Source organism: Neopelma chrysocephalum, unplaced genomic scaffold (assembly GCF_003984885.1).
Source record: "Neopelma chrysocephalum unplaced genomic scaffold, ASM398488v2 Primary Assembly neopelma1_125, whole genome shotgun sequence".
Taxonomy (NCBI): Eukaryota; Metazoa; Chordata; class Aves; order Passeriformes; family Pipridae; genus Neopelma; species Neopelma chrysocephalum.
Window position 1 is genome coordinate 1076254 of NW_020897787.1, and position 20261 is coordinate 1096514.

General features: G+C 47.3%; 1 protein-coding gene across 1 annotated transcript in view; it reads right to left on the minus strand.

Moving 5' to 3' along the window:
• The window catches only part of CFDP1 (craniofacial development protein 1), a 60663-nt gene that overhangs the window by 36894 nt on the left and 3508 nt on the right, over positions 1–20261 (minus strand). The window contains exon 5 of the mRNA XM_027698298.1: positions 6677–6781. Coding sequence (XP_027554099.1) covers positions 6677–6781 — 105 coding nt within the window. The remainder of the gene's footprint in view (positions 1–6676; positions 6782–20261) is intronic.

Here is a 20261-nt window from a genome sequence, read left to right on the forward strand (position 1 = left end):
TAGCAATCCAGCCAGCCTGGGCATGCCTGTTTTCTACACACAGTCCTGCATGAGGCCAACAACATGGCGTGCAGATCAAAGTTCTGGCTAACAAACGTGCTGGAAAATATTGGTGTGCAGATTTTCCGTGAATGAGGCCACTAGTATGAGGTTTTCCATGAATGAAGCCACTACTATGTGAAAAGCCTGGGGCAACAGGACTGCCTGAGAGCAGAGAGCATCGCTCTGCTCTGACTACCACTCCAGCCTCACTTAGCTGGTTCATATTTTATAAAGAATGATTCAGCTGAACTTGCTCCTTGACATGAGAAAAAAGGAGGAACACGAGTGTGGGAAAGCAAGAGGATGTAACACAAGCATCTGGTATGGGGGAGACACTCAAGGGACATGGTACAGCTCAGTTAATATGCAAGGAAGCACTATAAAAGCAAAATAAAACAGGAGTGGAAACAAATCTTGGTAGACACACCCCCGGGGCATGGCACAGCTGGGAACAGGAGCTCAGCATTCACCTTCAATCCCAGGCTTTATCCATAAAGCAAGGCTGCCCTTCTCACCTCTCACTCCAACCAGAGCAAGTCCCACATGGGAAGATACAGGGGTTTCTCTTCGCAACTTTGCAAGGGGTCTGGAATAAAAATACAGCTGGCTTCGTTCCCCATTAGCAGTTAATTTCCTCAATCATTTTCACAGAGGGAGAAAGAGAAATGCTCGTGATCCAAGAGATGAAAGCAAATTAAAACAAGCCTCATAAAACCTGTACTACCCTAAGGGAAAACTGCCCCACAACTTTCATTGGGGAATTATCAAAGGCCCCCGACTGGTGGGGGGTTGTTTGTATTTTATAAGACAGATGCTTTGGAGATGTAAGTCCTCAAATAGCTGAGATTCCATTCTGCTGAACCTCCAAGGAGACTAGAAAAAGAAACAGCTGATCCCAGTTAGTCCAGCCCAGGGATCCAGCTCAGCCACATCAAGACACAGGACCGGAGTAAGGCACAGAGCTGTACAAGCACTGCTAAACTTCTTCCCAATAAGATGCCACTGCCCAAGGAAAAGCAGCCCCAGGCGTGCGAGCACGGCCACAGCACAGAACGGGGCTGGAAATTCTCATTCATTTCTGCTGCAAAACAGAGGCGGGGGCAGAAGGCATTGACTCATCTGGCCTGAGAACAAGAAAGGACTGCTCCTGAGAGACTAGTTTGAAACAAGGATGTTCAGTGCACGTTTTGCTTTGAGTCTGGGAGAGTGAGTATGAAACTTCCCACACTCAGAGCTCTGTTTCTTATGTTTAACATAAGCTCAAGAGCAAGAACTGTTCAGAAAAGAGGCAAAGACCCAAAATGGCCGAGCTCTCTCACCCACAGCCAAGCCTCCAACACTGAACCAGAGATCACTTTCCCTGATGACAAACCTCCCCTTTCCCACACACACAAACACCTTTCCACACTCATCCCCACGGGGTAATTTAGTTTGGTTCCCCTAGCAAATAAACCCAAGATACTCCAAAAACTCACCCAGCCTCTTTACCACATTGACTCAAGGAGGGGATACCTGTAAACCAGTAGACAGACACTGACAATGAATAATTAAAACAAAAATAATAACAACAAAGGATCTAAGACCTGAAGAGAAATTATTCACTTGGAACAGCTACTGCCACATTTAATCTTTCACAACTGAAGCATATGAATAGGAAATAAGTAAAACTAGCTCTAGGGCACAGGAATATTGCCCCTGGCTGGTTCATCTTGTTCACAGAAAAATATGTCATGTGCTACTACATCCAGGCGTTTGGCTCCGGTGCAAGGGGCTGGATCTCTCCGTCTGGGAGAACAGCACTCTCTGGAGCACAGTAAGGGAAGAGCAGGAGAAAGATGAGAAGCCTTGAATTCACTAGGAAGAACAGAGCTATTCAAGTGCTTAAGTGACAGTTGAAAAAAACCCCACTTCCAGCTCCCCCAAAGGTCTTGCTTTATTTGCATCCTTACTCAGCCTGTACAAGAAAAACGTGCAAGAGTTTTAGCTAAATATCTGCAGTTGATGCCGAGCTGAAATTGGACTCAATTTCTGCTTTCTGAAGAGAAAAAGCCCGTGGGATTGCTGTGAAATGAAATTGCTCCTTGGAGGCATGTGAGTGCTGCAGCACTTGCTCTGGATCATCTGAAGATTCCAGAAGCTGAGACCTTGTGCCTGCCTCACCAGTGCCCACTTAGGATCTCAGGTAACCAGATCTGGTCATGACAGCAAAGGGATCCAATGAGGTCCAGCCAACTCACACAGAAAGAATATCTTTTGCAAAATAAAGCTTTGGATGCAAAGTAGCTCCTAGGAGAAGCCAGGCTGGAGAGGAAGGCTAGCTTAGAAACTACAGGTAAGAGGATGCTGCAAACATATTCCAGGTTCTGCCACAATCCCTATCCTCCCACAAAGAATGCCATCATATCTCCTCCTGCACATTGAAGGTCAGAGAGAAGACATGAACACGTCTTGCTGCTGGAGTCCCTCTACCCCAACATTAGCAGCAGAGTAAAGGACTTCTAAAAGCAAAGGCCTGAAGGTTTTCACACCATTTAATGGTCAGTCCATGTGAACTGCTCTACTGTATGCTCAGGGAGGAAGGCATCCATCATGAACAGGCTAGAATTTATCTGGTTTTCTTTGTTCAGGGCAACTATGTGTCTCTGGGTCAGAGCTTTCCTGCAGTGCCTCTTCCTGCTGGGTCTTGTACCAAGGTCCACACGCTTGCAGACCCAACTCAGCCCCGGGGTCAGCAAGCACAGCAGCTCCTGAGCTCCGTGGGAGCGGTGCTGCCTGCTTCAAAGGCAAATTGTACCCTGTGTTTATACCAGCCTACAAGGCATGAAAAGGCCTAGGAGGTCACACATCCACCACTGTAATTTCAGGCAGGATCAAACAGAAAAGCAACAGCTGGGCTGAGTGAGCAAGTCCATGTTTAATTACAAATGGTTTCGGTAATAAGCAACAGCAAGAACAAAGCCGGTGAAAAACCTCTTTTTCTTCCTGGCTCCTGTTCAGGCTGTGTAGAAACAGCTGCCTAGAGGAGAATCTCAAATAAGATCAACCAAGTACATCTTTTTCATTTTCAGGACTGCTACAGCAGCACTGTTCCCTTTGCAACACCGCTGTGCCCCGACAAGTGCCCAGGACCGACGGGCACATCGCAGCCGCTCCCACCGAAGGGCTCCGGGTTGGAGCGGGGCTTTCCCAGCCCCTGCTCAGCCCCCCGTTGTGTCTCACAAGCACAGGCACACAGTCATTTTGCAATAAGCCTCTTGGAGGATTTCATTTGCTTTAACAGCCTTTGAATATGAAATGCTGGTTGCAAAATGGGATTACTAGTGCAGAGGATGATGGACTCAGCTCATGGGTCCTGCCTGGCCCGGGGAGGGGGCAGAGAGCAGCTCTGGGAGCACCAGGAATGCCCACCAGGCTGACTGATCCCTCCATCAGGTTTACAGCCAGGAGCTACTCCTGCTGTCCCCAGAAGGCCCTAGAGCAGTGGTTAAGGATAGAAAATGAGCCCTAAAACACAAACAGGCAAGAAGGCTTAGCTGGGTGGGTGGAGGGCCTTTTTTGAATGCTGGGAGCCTTCCACCCATTTATTGGGACAGCAAATGAGAAGGAATCAGTGGGTCTCCTCATCACATCTGATACCCCTGATGGCATCACTGAGAGCCAAACACAACCCAAGAACACAACAGAAACAACTGGAACAGAGTATCACAACCCCAAACCTCTGCAGTAAACCACTGCCCACAGAACACTGCCTAGCTGGGTGTCACGGGGGGACACGATGGGAATAATGTGAAGGCTGGGAAACCATCACATCCCTGGGAACCAAGGGCTTCTGACCTTTCTAGCAAAGCCTGCTGAGAGAACTGGGTGGGTTGTTTTGTACTCCTGGCTTTAATTACAGCCAAGTGTTTAAGTTATTCTCCTCCAACCACCCCCGTGTCCCTCACAAGCACAAATCTAGCTTTTTATAGCACATCCGGTATGGATGTTAAACACATTCAGGAAATGCACTTTCAGCCTCAAACATCCCCTCCCCTGGACCAGTAAGGCTGTAAGGGTTTGTGACACAGGGACGTGGAGCCGGATGTTTGGTTTTGTGACCGTTACTTCCCTGGATTACTTCTGTCTGTTTAGAGAAGGCAAATTAAATAAATGCAAGGTAGGCTGGCTGCATCCAGAAATAATGCATGCTGCCTGCAAGGTGAAGAAAGAAAAGCCAGATGGAGAGGTCCCTCTTAGCTGCTCCAATTCCCTGCACACAGGGCAAGGCTTTTTTTTTAAAATAGCTGACAAAGCTCCTGGGGGCTGACAATGGCTCACAGCACAGTGGGTGTCCACAGGCACAGTGAGGATCCCAAAATCACACGGTTTTCGGTGCCTTACAACAATACTGCCCCAGATTGGGGCTCCCCTGTAATGCACAAGGGAGAAATGCACCCTCTCCCACAAAACTTCTATTTTAAGTAGCCAAAGGGCACTTGCAAAGAACTGTCAGGCTATGCCAGGCTGTCAGTCCCCAAGCACTGCTCTGGCATGCCACAGAGGCTTGTGGCTCTTTGCTCCAGGGCAGCAGGGCCTGGATAATAGCTTGGTTCAAGTCTAAAACCTGACCTTTGTAATTTTCTTAACATAAGGGGCTTGCCTCTGGCTTTAAGGAACACCGCAAGCCTGCTAGTAATTTTCTCACCTGAAAATACCCTGGCTGGCTTCCCAGCTGGAAGCACCCTCCTAAGCCCAAAGCAAGCATGTTTGCTGGCAGCCTCAGGGATCAGTCTCGGATACTATCCCAATGTAGAAAACTCCTTGGAGCGCTCTCAGACCAGAGGGCACACGCTATCAAGAATCAAGAATGCTGGGCTGTTCCACACATTGACCAAAATACCTCTGCTGTAGGATCACCGCTGTAGGTGTAGGATGTGCTGCTGCAGTTTGTGAAGGGGCTGCGCTGCATCAGGGTTTGCAGCTCTGAAGAAAGGCAAGATATACAAGCCCAGGGGATTTTTCCCCTCCCTTCCTCACAGCCAGGTCACCTCATGTTCTGGGCAAGCAACTGTCAGCAGGGCATCACACATCAGCAAGCTGAACAATGACCTAATTAAGCTGCTTCCAAAATAATCACACTAGACGAAAGTTAAAGGAGTCCTTGAACTTGTTATTTCTTATATTGATTTTTACTCCCGTTTTTTCCATATTTGATGTGGATTCTTCAGTTATCTGCAGCATTAACTCAAACTGGGCTCTGGCTATTGCTCCTGAGCAATCCAAGCTCCAGCACAAGCAGCCATGCCCCTTGGTAATGGCCAGGCTGTGCAGGCCCACTGGCCACCCAGCTCTCCCCCTGGGCCTGTAGGACACAGGAGGAAACACGGATCTCAGCAGAGCAGGAAGGTGAATAGCCCAAGGAGCTTTCCCAGTGGGCTGACAAACCTGCCTGCACTTGGAGCAGCAGAGCATTTGCTGGGGAAACTGGAAGGCAGGTTTGAAGACGTGGGACCACCAGCATTGTGCACAGCAAGGAGCTGCCTCAGCTTCAGCTGCCACCCAAACCACCTCTGGCCACCAAACCTGAACAAAGAATGCCAGCCCAACCCACGGCAAGTCCTCCAGCACAAAACCCCCTACACAGCACTTAGGTTACAATTAATGAGCTCTGCAGGGACAAACCCTTGTGCAGTGTGAACAACAGCATGAAGACTATGTTCATCTATGCCTTCATTCAGCTCAGGGAACAGCAGCTGTCAAGGGTCACGCACACACACACTGTGCTTTCACTACCCTGAGCTAACTATCAGCTACGCAACACTTAGCTGGAAAAATGAGTGACAATCCAGCTGCAGCAACTGAATAACAGTATCTTGGGGACAGGCAGCCTTAACTCACACTGCAGAATTGCTCTACAGCAGATGGGAAGGACAATGTATTTATTTGATGGGTATTGTTTCTATGTGACCAAATCATAGGCAGCTTAAGCCTGCAAACAACTGACTTAAATAAAAATCACGGCTGGAACACAGAAGCCTCTCCTCTATTCCTAAGAAGTGGGTGATCTCCCAAGCTCATCAAGAACCAGAGTGGCACCTCAGATGCACAGGGGGCCCAACCTCTTTGTATCTGTGGCAAGCATTATGATAATCTCAGAATTAGGTGTTAGAGCTTGAACAGGAAGTGACAAATCCACATCAAAATCATATTAGAGAACATCAAAGAGGCAAAAAACATTTCACATTTAAATGCTCACCCAAAGTTCGTAAGAAGCCACAGCCCAGCCTGTCATGGCTTTTTTAGTCCTGAGAAGCACCTCTCAAAGGAACTGCAGGCAATCCCAGGCATGTTCCTTGGCTACCTGCAGTTTCATCAGGCTGCTCAAGACATTTGAACCACTGTTTCCTTACTGGGATGAATGACTTATGAGGATTGAGGAATGTGAGCCTGAACGCACGAAGTGAGTCACTGCAACTCATGGGTTGCTTCCCCCACCTCCTTCCCAAATCATCACACCTTCCAGGCCTAGTCTTGCTCCCACTGAAACTCTGCAGGAAACAAACACCCACTGAATACTGCAGAGCCTGTGTTATTGGCTCGAGTGCCATCCTTCTCACTGGGGCTCTGTACCTGGGCAAGGAAACCACACACTCACCCCGAGACTGTCGGGAGCGAAGCTGGAGCTGCTGACTGCAGTTTCTCTTGCTGCTTCAGAAATGATTTAGCTTCTTTTGAGTTTGAGTCCACTTCTTTAGTCACTCTGTTGGAGGAAGAGAGACAAAGCAGAGGGTAAGGAAGAGTTGTACTCAACAGCAAAATCACAGATCCATCAAGAAACACAGAAAACAGGTACAAGAGTCTCCATAGCCCCTGCACAGAGATCACCTCCATCAGCTGCAAGCTGAAGAACATGCATCTTTTTAAGATTTCATTCCAGTGACAAACCCTTTATATTCATGGCAGAAAAAAGGAAAAGAGGAGCTAATTAGAGCTGGGGGAGGAGGGGACTTTTTTTCTTCCAACAACAGGAATTCTTATTCATTCAAGCAGGCCTTTCTCACTAGCAGCTACTAAATGCTCTCCTCAGGTCACCGGGGGCAATTCCAGGCTCTTAATTGGGCTCTTGATTTCCTCATTTGTTGGTCAGTGAGGCAGCTCTTCAGCCACCCACGTCTCACAGCCCACGGCACACAGCCTTGGCAACATCTGCAACCCAAACCCGAGCACAGAAACTGGCTCCAGGCACGGGGGACAGGAGAGAAGGCTCTGACAAGGCAGAACGCAGAAATTCACTCTCATTTTCTAGTTAATTTTTGTTTGAGGCCCTGAGGGTGCAAAATATTGAACTTCAGAAAATTATAAGTCAATATGGCATCTACAGTGGGGAATGAATTACAAACATGAGAAAGAATCTCTAGAAAACCACTCAATAATTAATTGTTAGAAAACCCCAGCTACTTTAGCCTCCTCATTTACCATGACCTGCCTCCAGCAACACACTTTTCACGCTCTCAGTAGCTCTTAATGAAACGCCCTGACTTGCCAAGCTAACAATTCTGCTCCCTTGGACCTGTGAGTCTCTCCAGAGCCCTGCAGCTCTGTGGGCACAAAGGCAGCCTGACCCACAGCTCAGTGAGCCCAAAGACGTGATCCTCCATCCCACTCCCCTGCAGCCTGGGCCTCTGGCTGCATCTGCTCCAGCAAGGGTGGGGAGGTTCGTCCCTGGTCTAGAGCAAATGCAGAGGAGAGGCTGAAAGCCTCACTGGTCATGGGATCTGCTCTGGTTACAAGCCAGGCTTAATCACTGCTTGCCTCCTACCCACCAACCTGACCCTGCAACTCCCATATAAGAACTGTCTGATGGACATGGAGAAACCCACTGAGGTGCAGCCCCAAAGGGGTTACTGCTGGGCTGGTATCAAGGAAAGCAACACAGAGTTATTTGTTAAACCTGGAGGCACTGACGTCCTGAAATCAAACCTGCACACAACTAGTACACCCATGTCTCCATCCTGACAGTGAATCAATATCTGAAACTTTCTTCCTCCTTCTCCACAGACTGCAAATACAGAGGAAAAGGTGCAAGAATAAACTCCTGTGCTGTACAACTCCTGCTCAGCCTTGTTCTGCCAGCACAGGAGGAGATTAACCCCGTTTGCCCCCACATTGTCACATGCCTTTCAAACCAGCAGCAGTCATGTGGATAGAGACAAATCCCACACTATGAATATTTAGAAGTGTTTGCTGATCAGATTGGTAAGTGGTAGGGTGGGAAAAGGGGAAAAGCAGTTCAGGAAGAAACAAAAGCCTTGCTACAGCATCATCACAATTTAGAACACCCCAAATACACCATGGAGCCACAGCCCTCAGCAACAGTGGTCCATCAGGCAGCAGTCACACACCAGCCAAATCCATGGCCATGGATTTCCTCTGGTGTTTTCATGCAGCAATAAGGCAGGACTCCCCCCCCAACTATGAGGGTTGAGTTCAGATCAATACAATCACACAGCCTATTTATTTTCAAATGCAGCATCTGAACAGCCAGCTCTGTCCCCTGCTGAGAAAGGAGAACCCCTCAGGGGCTGGCACAGGCCTTCAGTGACACCTGAGGGGCACAAGACAGGTTGCTACCAAGGGTTTACTTATGCTTCCATACTCTCATCCTCCACCACCTCAGGGCCACCAAGTAGGACACTTGGTTCAATTTTCTTTGCTCCCTTTGGCCTGCCAGCAGCTGCTCTAGCACACATTTTTGGACTTGTCTGCCGCAGAATCTCAGCTGCAAAGCTGAATGCAACCTGTTCCACCAGGACTGCACAGCTGGGGACAGAGGAATGTGACAGAAATGTAATTAAAAGTGACCTTTCAAGGCAATTCCATCACAAGACCCACTGATTGCCTCATAAACTGAAACAAAAGCTGCTCTGAGGCAGGCTGCTGCTGGGCTGGTGCCAGCAGCAAGTCCTGCCCCACTCCAACAGGAATGACGAAAGAGATTTAAAAGCTTTACAAGGTATTAATTCAGGTTATGCACATTTCAACCTTTCCCAGATCCCAGGCCAGGAAGGAAAAAGAAATCCTCTGTTCTACATTATTATGGGAGACAATAACTCTCTCCATGTAGAAACCAAAACACTTCTTGTTCTTCATGGGGAGAAATGGGAGTCATTAATCCAGCTGGAAGAAATCACAGTCATTACTAAGGAAAATTGGAAGACCTTTCACTTTTAAATACTTGATAAATAACTATTTGCCTGACTGTTTATTAGGATGCTATTCACACATTGTAATCCAGGAATAAACATGAAAATAAGTATATTGTCAGCAATAAAACAAGTAGCTACTGTCTCGCCCACTTGCAGCCCCTGTAATTCACACACAAAACCCCTCACTCTCATCACTGTCCCGCAGAGATTTCATTATACTGCTCTGCTATTAAATTGCATAATAAGACTTCTAAAACACAGAACAGTTATTAATTTTTTTTGACCCCACTGGAGCCTGGTAGCACGAATAATGCTAGCATACAAGGTGATGTGCAACTGTAAAATAGAAATGTCTTCCATATTTCGAAGCTATTATAAGGAAAACATGCTAGAAACTATATCACTAAGTGCCTGGAGTATTTACAGGTGTCCTCCTTAGGACCCTTCACCTCTGAACCGAGCTCAAAGTGGCACCCAAGCACTTAGGCATTCCCACACCCACCCTGCTGTTTTGGTGGGTATCACCACCACTCCTTTTACATTTATCAACTGAAATGCTGCAACCTACGTGCATGGAAAATGCCCCAGTTACATACACTGGGCACCAAACCCCAGGAAGATGACACACAGTCCCAGGCTGTCCCAGGTGCTGTTCCACAGAGCACCTGCAGTACTGAACTGCAGCATATGAATTTCAGAACAAGTGCTTGATGTGCTCCCAGCAGTGCCCTCAGCCACAGAGGCACCTACAAGGAAGGAGCAATACAGGCTGGAACGAGCACTGTGCTCAGAAGGGGCTTAAACTCACATTTTCATGCTTCAGTTCAGTGGCAGAGTGAGTCTAATCACCAGCTTGCCTTCTGCACTCTGGTGTTACACCAGGGGTGAGGAGGAGGGTCCCAGTCCCACCATGGCACAGCACAACACCCACAGCTCAGGACTTGCCCCAGGGCAGTGCTCAGGTGCTTCCACTCCAGCACTGCTGAATCCAGTCCTGCTTGCCAGAAACAGAACTCCCAGGGGGATGCCAAGGCTGCCTCGTGTCAGCAGAGTGCCCAGCTCAGCACTGAGCAAGGTGCCCTGCAAGCCCTCAGGGAGTGCATCAGCAGAGCTTCATCCTCACACAGAGGGGAAAAGGAGGCAGGGCCCCAGAGGCAAGATAGAGGAAGCTGGGAAAGACAAACAGGCACATCAAGCAGGCTTTCAGGCTCTATCTGTAGTCTGCTGTGTAATAGCAACTTTATGCATCCCAAGTGCCAAAATCCCTCCAACTTACCCCCAGGTGGCTCAACACAGCTACACTCTCCTAACCAAACACCTGGTGCACATCAGGCTGAGAAAGCACATGTTGGTATTTGGGTATAAGGGGATTTGGAGCAGAGAAGAGAGTTAAAATCCTTCATCAGAGCAGTGCAAAGTTACCATCTTCCCTGACCTTCCTGCTGGGAAAGGCAGAGCAAGAGTGGGAGCTCTGGAAAATGCCAGCTCTTTACCACTGGTACTCAGGACACAGCCCTCACTGGGGAAATCTGCCCCAGTTTAGACCTGACACAGTTACAAAACTTTCCACACAATCTTAATGTTGTTAGCTCTGGGGAATCACAGACCAAGGGGGGCAAAAATGAGGCTAATTATCCTTTTTCAATATTCCCCATCTATGTTTAGCCTCAGTGAATAGTCCTCCAACCTTCTGGAATGATCACTTGAGGAGAAAGTAATACTCATCTACAGGGACTTGTAAAACAACCTAAACCCTTCCAAGCCAAGAGGAATATTTTGTTGGAATATTTTTTGGGTGACTTTTGTGCTCGAGCTGCGATATCTGTGCCTTCCACAGACAGATGCACTGTACCAGAGGCAAGTGCTCCAGCTGCAAAGTCCTGAAACTGCTGGAGTGCACAGGGTCAGCACCTTCCAGGAGGGAATGAAGTCCTCACACAAGGAGCACATTTGCCTGCACACTGCATACACATGTATTTTATGTTGGATTACCTGGGGTAGAGCAGGCAGAACTAAACATAATACATCCCAATCAATTTTCTCTTTTTGAAGTTAAACATCAGGTTTTCCCCCTTTTGGAAAAAAACCCAGCATTTTCCAAATCTTCCTCTTCAAACCAGGTGGGAGAAGCTGTTCCCTGGGAAACTGAGCCTACTCCCTGAAGCAACACAGACAAGACCAGGCTGGAGAGACTGATAATTTTGTGGCTGCCTGGATAGGCAGAAGCTGGCTGGTTTTTAAAAAGAATCAAATGTGATCAGAGCTCTCCTGGAGTCAGGCAAGGGCCAAGCTGCCTGTCTGGTGCTGTTCCTCACAGCAGGTGTGTGCTGCTATCCAAGCAGTCAGCCCAGGCTACATCTCAAACCAATTCACCTGAAAACAGGCAGAGGTGAATGGTATTTTAACATCAATAATGTATAAAAAGTACTTTTTATTGTAACCTCGTAAGCCTTGAAGGAAACGACCAATTTTCCATCATCTCCTGTATGACAAAGACTCTGTGACAGATGTAAAGAAAACATATGGACAGTGCTGCCTCCTGAGATGCTGACCAAGCTGTCAGGCCCCTCTTGGGCTTCTGCTTGCTGCTTCCACAAGAGGCTCTCTAAATTGAGGGAAGTGGCAATCCAGTTACAGAGCTCCCACTGGGACTTGCAATAGGTAGAGCACGTCAAACACGGCTCTCTGGAGAAGCTGATCCACAGCCAGGGCACAAACCTTCATCTCTTGTTGCCTGGAGCTTTATTCACCCCAGTTTAAAGCATCTCCAAGTATCAGATCTCTGCTTGCTCCTTTGGATAACTATTCCCCTGGCCACCTCCACTGCGCTGCCTCAAAATCCCACCGTGCATTAACATTCCAGTCTTTGAGGCACCCCATGGTTTTAATTTGTACCTCCCAAAAGGATTAAGTTCACATTAGGGAACACACCTCCGAGCTGAGCAATCCAGGTGAACAGATGAGCTGTCACATGTGCGACTGTGACAGTCCCTGACCCTGCTAACCATGACTTCCAAATATGCGGAAAGCAAGAGGGATCCCTGGAGCCCCCCAACTCCTGCAACCCCCCAACTCAGTGCAGGGCTCGTGTCACAGATCTCTTCTCCTGCTGAAGGAGGGAGTACCACAGTTATTAAGAGCCAGTGGTTTCAAATTCACTGACAGCTATGAATGCTGGACACAAAGGTTACACAGATCATAGCAGGAGACAACTCACACCACAAAGCAGAAGCACCTCCATGGGGAAAAGCCAGACTAAGCTTGATTTGGTTTGTAATGTGTTAATGAGATAGGAAGGCAGAGAACAGCTTTGCCTTCCCTTCAGGCTAACACAGAAATCCTCCTGGTTCACCATCTCTTAGTTACAGAAAAAAAAAAGCATCTTGCAAGCTGCACTTTCCAGCAGGGGAAACCCCAGGCCCAAGGGCTGCAAAGCACGTTCTTGCCAACCTCTCACCAGACATCAAAAGCCCGTTTCTGAGCCTGGAGCTGTCAGGAATGAGCAGCAGCTTGGAAGCAAGGGAAACAGGGCAAGCAGCAAAATGCTGGGATTGGATCTGAGGCCCCTGAGATGAAGGCATGAACAGAGGGACAAAAAATCCCCTTACTAACAAAAGAGCCCCTGTGAGACCCGAATAGGTCACTAAGCACCTTCTGTTTTCAGATTTTTAGGAGCCAGGAAAGTGCCTGACAGCCAAGTACAGAACCAATGTCTCCTACTGGGGAAGGGTGGGATTTTTACTGAAGTATTTCCACACTAATAATGCACAACAGAGGGAGAACACACTTGGAAGAACCTGCAGATGAGACTGCAGTTTGTCACCCAGTTGCCAAAGCCAAGGCAGCACCCAGATGTCCCAGGTCTGAAAGACCCAGAAACGCCCAAGTTAATCTGGAGGTCAAGCCATCATTTTGGAGATGCTTCAAGACTCCTCCCACCTTTGGAGATCCCAGCTGAGCCTTCTCTTTCATCACACTGATTACCAGCAAAACTGCACAAATGAAACCAGCACACGTGAATTGTTTCCTTAAAAGCATCGAGCCCCAATGGAAGCATCAGATGACCCTCAGGTGGACACCTGCTCAGTCACTTTGGGATTTCCAAAAGCGTGGTGAGATAAAGGGAGACAACAGGGGTCAGGAGGTTGGTGAGTGCACTGGACAAAGCTGGCACTACGGTGTGACACTTTGCAAGTCACAGCCCCCCTGTGCTTCAGCCTCCCCATCTGAGCAGAGGCCACATCTGCACATCTACTAATGAAAAAACCCTGAATAGAAGCTGTTCATTAGGCCCATTCCCCTTCTCAAAGCACATTAAGCAAACCATAACATGATTTACTTCAGAAACAAGTGCTCTGGCTTAGAGTCCTGGCTAGGTTTGATGTTTATGAAGTTACAATTTCTGCAGCTGCCTCTGAGAAAGGCAAATGCCTGGCGAGAGAAGCAGCACACAGCACAGCTCCTGCTCACACTCCCTGACCTCACCTCTGGGCCATCCTCATGCCAATCAGCACTGTACCTCAGTATTCCCAGAGGAAACTCTGAAACAGCAGGGAATGGATGCACACAGAGGAAAGGTTATCAAAATGTGCCCCCGAGACCCCGTCATTCTTAAGCATCTTTTGAAAAGCAACATATTTTCACTCAAACTGCCACACTTCCAAAAAAAAAAAAAAATCAATAGCTGTTTTTTAAATTGGAAAAAGCCAATATAAACTGTGGGTAACTGAGGCATGCTCTGACCTCTAAGAATAACAACAGCATAAGGGCAGAAACAGGCTGCTGCCTACACTCCATTATGCCAAGATCAGCATTTTGGTGCTAGTTTGTAGAAAAGCATTTAGTCATTTTTTAGTCTGCCGCCTCTAAACAGCATTCACATTGATATTCCATGTAATTCTGGGTGGTTTGATTTGTCTTGTGGTCCCAAGGCATCATCCCCAGATTTCTAACGCTTAGACTGAATTTCTGGAAAAATCTTAAAAGCCAAGGTTTTTGCAGCATGTGAGCCTCCTTGAGGAAGTGGTTATGTCACCAGAAAGTGGCTAGAACACATTTCTCTGGGACACCTTAGCCAAGGAGGACTGAGGATAAAACCCCACAGACATCAAGCATCACCAGTCAGCAACACAAACCAGAAGTCCTTAAGGAGGCTGAGTTTTGGAGTGGCTTCTCAAGGGGCTACTGAAAATCATTTGTCTGACTTTTTCTAACACTTCCTTGCTACTGCAGTCAAAGCCATTACAAAAAGCACATGAAAATATGAGTGGTTTCTTCCTCTGCCCCATTAGTTCAGTTCACTGTCTTCCATATCCAGCCTGACAATACCTGTCTACCTCACCTGGTGGAAGCTGTGTAGCACTTGCTCTCCAGAGGGAAAAAAGGCAGGGCTTTTCAAATATTTCCCAATTATTTTTTTTAAAGCACATATGGAACATGCCAAGCACATGTGAACCTCGATCTGACATGCACCACACCACCCACAACATCAGAGATGCACCCCAAACTCCTGATCCTTCTCCTGATTTTAAAAGCTGCTGTGCTTCCCTCAGCTTTGTGCAAAACCCCACGAGCACAAAAATGACCAAGATTCACACCCAGCAGGAAGTGTGAGCGTGCTGCCAACCCCTTGCTTTGATTCCTCCACTGGGTTTCCTGAAAAGCATCACAAGGTAAGGAGACAGTTAATGGTGTTACATGTTCTCTCAGTGCTCATTAGCCAGACACCTGTGACTGAGCCACGCTGAGCCCACAGAGCAAGAACACAGATGGACAATTACACGTTTTTAAAATTGCTCTCTGTGCCAGCTGTAAATCTTGAGACTTGTGGGAGTAAATTCCCTGCCCTTTTTACCTATTCCCCTTGAAATACATTATCAGCCTCAGGATTTTCCCCATTCCTGTTCAATGCCTGCCAAGAGGAAGCAGCAATATTGCTCAGACAGCTACCTTAACTGTCTTTAAAGCAAAGCAATAAAATAGGTGGCAGTCTCCCAAACTCCTTGGCTTACACACCCTTTGTGTGCCAACTCTGTCACATTTGGTCAGTCTTAGCTGTCATGTAAGGAGCAGAGAGGACATCACAGCCACTGGCAAGGAAATCAGAGGCTGAACAAGGACAATGGAAAGCTCAGGCTGTTCTAGGATGTCTGATCTGCTTCTCCTGCAGCCCTTTCCACCCTTTCTCCTCTCTCCTAAAAAGGGTCTGGATCCAGGGGCTGAAGCTCTGGAAGAGGACAGCAGATCTGGAGTTAGAAACAGTGTGCAGTCTAGGACACAGCTGTCCATTCACCAAGCACACAGGTGAGCCAGTTAAAAAAGGAAAACCAACCCTGCAGTGGTGAGAGGCAGCATCGAGAAATGCCGAAGCAGCAGCACTGTACAGCTGCAGAGAACTGAATTATAACCTCACCTCCCCTCTGAGGTCAGCACTTCTTGCTGCAAGGGGATAAATCAGTCCTTCACCAGCTCTGTACAGCTCTGCTGAGGAGCTTACCAAGGTGAAGAGTCCAGCAGCCCAGACAACATCACAGGCTGGGCTCAGACCTCACCAACCCACTCAAAGAGGCCTCAGTTAAACCTTGATGACTTTGCAGGAACCAAAAAAAGAAACTCTGGCCATGGCCTGTAGCCCTGCCCACACAGTTCCCATTCAATGGCATTCTTGTACAGAGATCCATGGTATTGGTGGAGAAAGGGCTTTCAGTGGCACAGGCAAACTTCTGACAAGAACCTGCCCTCAGCCTCCTCACATCACCTTTGCTGCTTCTGCTCAGAAAGTCAGGAATTTCACCACCAAAACCCACTGATTCAACTTTAGGTCAAGCTTAAGTCCTTGAATTTCAACTTCAAAACAACTCCTCTGAATAATCTCTTATTTCCTGAATCCTTGAGGTAGGCTGAAAACCTGTGAAGCAGCAGCACAGAATAAGTAATGAGTTTTTTTCCCAGGCATACCCTAGATGATAACCACTTACAACAAGTAACAGACAAAAATCAGGTCCTCTTTCACCCCACACTTCAGCTGTGGCAGATGAAATATCTCCATCAGCCACGATAAACCCCAGTAATCATTACAACAATTTAAGCTTTGGTTATTAATAAGATACTTTATGTACTTCCTTAACACTTTGTATTTTGCTTTAAAGATGTAATAGCTGCATTGTGAGCCACCATCTTCCCTAGCCTGGAATACAAACTGCCTCTCAACTCTGCTCAGCACGACTTGTTTCCTTAGAGCACAATGGTCACACAAATAAAAGCAGTCCTACATCTGTTCTAAGTCACAGATTTGGTCTCTTACAGGAGTCAACAGCAGTGAGCCCTTATCCAGAGATGGAGTTCATGTCTCATGTAGAACAGCCCAGACAAATTGTTCTGACATGAGTTTGCCCACTCCCTTCCACGGACCTACACGAACTTTCAAGTATTCCTTATATCCAGCAGCAAGTCACACACTCAGCTTGTTGTTCAGGAGGTTTGGCACTGGCCTTTCTCACCTTGACTTGGTACATGTAACACACCAGCTCAGTGTGGATCCCTGCACATCCTGAGCCATGAGATACAGGAGCCCCAGTGAATCCGTGGAGTCATCAACTCTGCCATGCCTGAGTTTTCACATCCCCAAATGGGGAATAATGACACTTCTTTAAAAGGTGCCTTGAGACACATCAACACAAAGTTCTGTAGGAAAGCCAAGGATTTTCCCTCTTTACATCTGTAAAGCCTTCAAGGACTTCATTCACATCAGAGAGCTTTCTGCTCCTTTGTACATACCTCTGGACTACTGCCTTACTGAAACCTGCCTCAAAGCAATATAAAAAAAAGCAAACAATATCTGTGGAATTGGGTCATCATCTGTCCCTTCAGGAAAGAAAAAAAGACCACTCTTAGTTATTTTCACAGCTATGAATTTTATCTGAGCTCCCTGAGTGAGGGCCCTGAGCAGGGCTTGCTGCCCCACCAACCATGAGCATTTCAGCACTGAGGTTCAACAGCAAACTTTAATCAGGCAAACACTGAGGAATACCTTCAGCAGCAGCCTGAATTAATCAGGAGACAGGCACTTAAGAAGCAGATAAAGATTACTGAGCTCAACCTTAAAAGATGAACTTCAGTGAAACTCAGCAAATCTCAGCCTTCATATATGAAAGTAACCAAAGAGTTCACTGGACAAACCTTTACCTGATATGCAAGATCCCAAAGCAAACCCCCAGCTCCCTGGTGTAAATGCCTCAGTTCAGGGCTCTGTGCTCTGGCAATCTCTGATGTTGCAGTAGGAATGATGCCTTCAGCACTCACCAGCTGCTCAGCAGGAGGAAGACACACAGTGTGCAAGGAGGTAGGGGCTGGATCTTTGCACTCACCCCAGCACCGAGTCAGCAGAAGGGAGCTCACACTGCAGACACAGGGAGATCTTGAAACCTATTCCTGACACATCTCTGCGTGGATCCAGGCCCAGCATGCTGCCAGCAGCCATGCAGCTTGCATGACAACTCTGGCCCCAGATGTGGCAAGAGGCCAAGAATTACTCACATCACAGGAACACCTGCCAGGAACAGGTTTAATGTGTGCATGAACAGTGAAGACACTCAAAAAAAGCTCAAGGGTTAATGAAAAATCTAATCTGCAAGTCTTCCAGGCATCAGGAACAATCACCTCTGACAAGGTCGCTATCTGCCACCTACCAGTGGTGAGGAACTGAGCAGTGACCACAGTTCTGAGGTGGTCACTGCTAATTAATGCAACCACACGTTCTGCATTGTGAGGCAAGTTCATAAACCAGAGGCTTCAAAGGAGCTTCAATCTCCTCTGCCAGGGAGAAATGGCTTGAACTTCCATTTAGATGCTGAACTGCCTTAGCACATTGCTCTTACTGCCCACAACTACAGTCATTTGGGTGACAGTCACCTGCTGCTCCTAATCTATTTAGCACCAAAGAGGCAGGAAAGGCAGACAGGAAAGTCCCAACTGGAAAACACTGCAATCAGTTAAAGATTGTTCCCAGTTCCAGGATTCAACAGCTTTGGTTTTATGAGGTAATATTAAACCATGTATTTTGTAAACTGAGAGCCACCAAATTCTTCATTTGGTGATTGTTAATTTGTAACACTCTGAACTTTAAGCTCAGCATTAGCAACTGATGCAAGCACAGACTCATCAAAAGGGACATTAAGTGCAACAATAACCCACAGGGAGTTGACAACTGAAGGAGGAAGGTCCTTCGCTATTCCAGACAGCCCTGTAGCTGGAGATCTCTTTCAAGACACTTCTGCTACTCCTATCAAGCAAGAGAGATCCTACAAACTTCTTAGGGGAGAAAATAAATTGTTCTGCAACAGAGATCAGGGCTAAATGATCTTCTGTTCAGAGCTTCAGTAAGCAGACTGTGGAAATCTGTGCCCTGAATCTATCACTGCCTAAATACTGATCTAAATTCTTCTGAAGCTTTCAAAAGAGCAACACTCAACAGCAGCCTCCAACCATTTAGAAAGGAAAGCCACGGTTCTCATTTCAGTTCTTTCAGGCCAGAAACACACACACACAACTACCATGTGCTGGCCTTCATAACAAATGATTTGCCAGCTGCTTCCCCAGGCAAGGAAGTCAGTGTTTGGTATTCAGAGCATTTGCAGTCGTTAGGGTGGTGCAAAGACAAGCTCCTGCTATGCTGAAGAAAAAGCAGCCCTCTGGCCCTCACCTGGCATCGACAGGGGAAAGTACCAGCAGCTGTGAGAACCCCTTGTGCCCCACCCACAGCTCAGAGTGTAACCCATTTGGAGAAGCAAGATGTAGCAAACAACAGAAAAGCGCCAGCTTTGAACATCACAAAAATCAGGGGGCAAAAAACATTGAAGGATTTTTTTGTTTTTGAAGGACAGAGAAAGTTTCCCCAACCCTTACAACTAGTATTACCAATAAAAGCAAGAGCTGCACTCCTAAAGCTAATCTGTCACCACCACACAAAATCTAGAACTCCAAAATCAGACCAACACCTGAGTAATTCTAAGCTCAAATTGTAATTAACTGGGGCTTCTTTTCATAGAGACAGGTAAACAAGCAGTTTCAAGGCAGATATTTTTATCAGCTCCCTACTTTAAAGGTTCCCATACTTCACCAAAAAATTTGCACATGAAAAATTCCTTTCCACAAGTGGAAGCCTCACGTTCTGAAGTAATCCTGCAAGGTAGGCTTTCCTGTAAATCAACCCCCTCTTTTAAGTGACACACTTCTATGCTCGTGTTAGGCCACAACACTCACCTACAACACCCAGATGGATGTGTCCACGTTTGTCAAACTGATTTCATGCAGCCCCAAGGCACCAGGAAAATCGTGGACAAACAAGCTGGTGGCTAAGGAGGGCAGTCAGAACACAAAATTTCTGCCTGTAATTCTGCTACACATTTTTATCTGTCCACAGGAAGGGCTTAGCCTCGCCTTTGGAGAAAGGATATGACAGACACATTCTTCCTCAAAAGCTGCAGTGCTACAGTTCTTTGCCATTCCATCAGTGAACAAAGGGTATTCCTGCAGCCCGGATTGTGCAGGGAAATCGGGAAGCTCCTACTACGGCTCATGGCTCTCCTCAGCTCAGGCAGCGAGAGCAGTGGAAGCCTCAGCTCTCTGCCTCCTCCTCCTCCTCCAGATTTAGGCAGCGCGGGTGTTATTGCTGGGAACTGCTGCCCTCTGGTGTTGCACGAAACAGGCCAAGTTCCTGCCTGACAAAACCAGATTCACTGCTACATATAAAGAAAACGCCCCATGGTTATAACCAGTAGGTCCCAGGGCATTCAGATTTCAGGTGGGTTCACCCAGGCCCCTCAGTTCTGGTCTTATGAATTTATAAAACACCTGCCCCTTCTTTCAGCACAGCCTGAAGGGCCTCTTGCAAGCCAAGCTCAGCCTAAATCATGATTTTACCCAGCCCACCCCCTTTGCTGCAGCTGTTTCAGAAGTAAAAGCACTCAGCTGTTAAGTCTGTTCAACAAAACACATCTTACTGCCTGCTCTTCTTCATGGATTGTGAACATCACC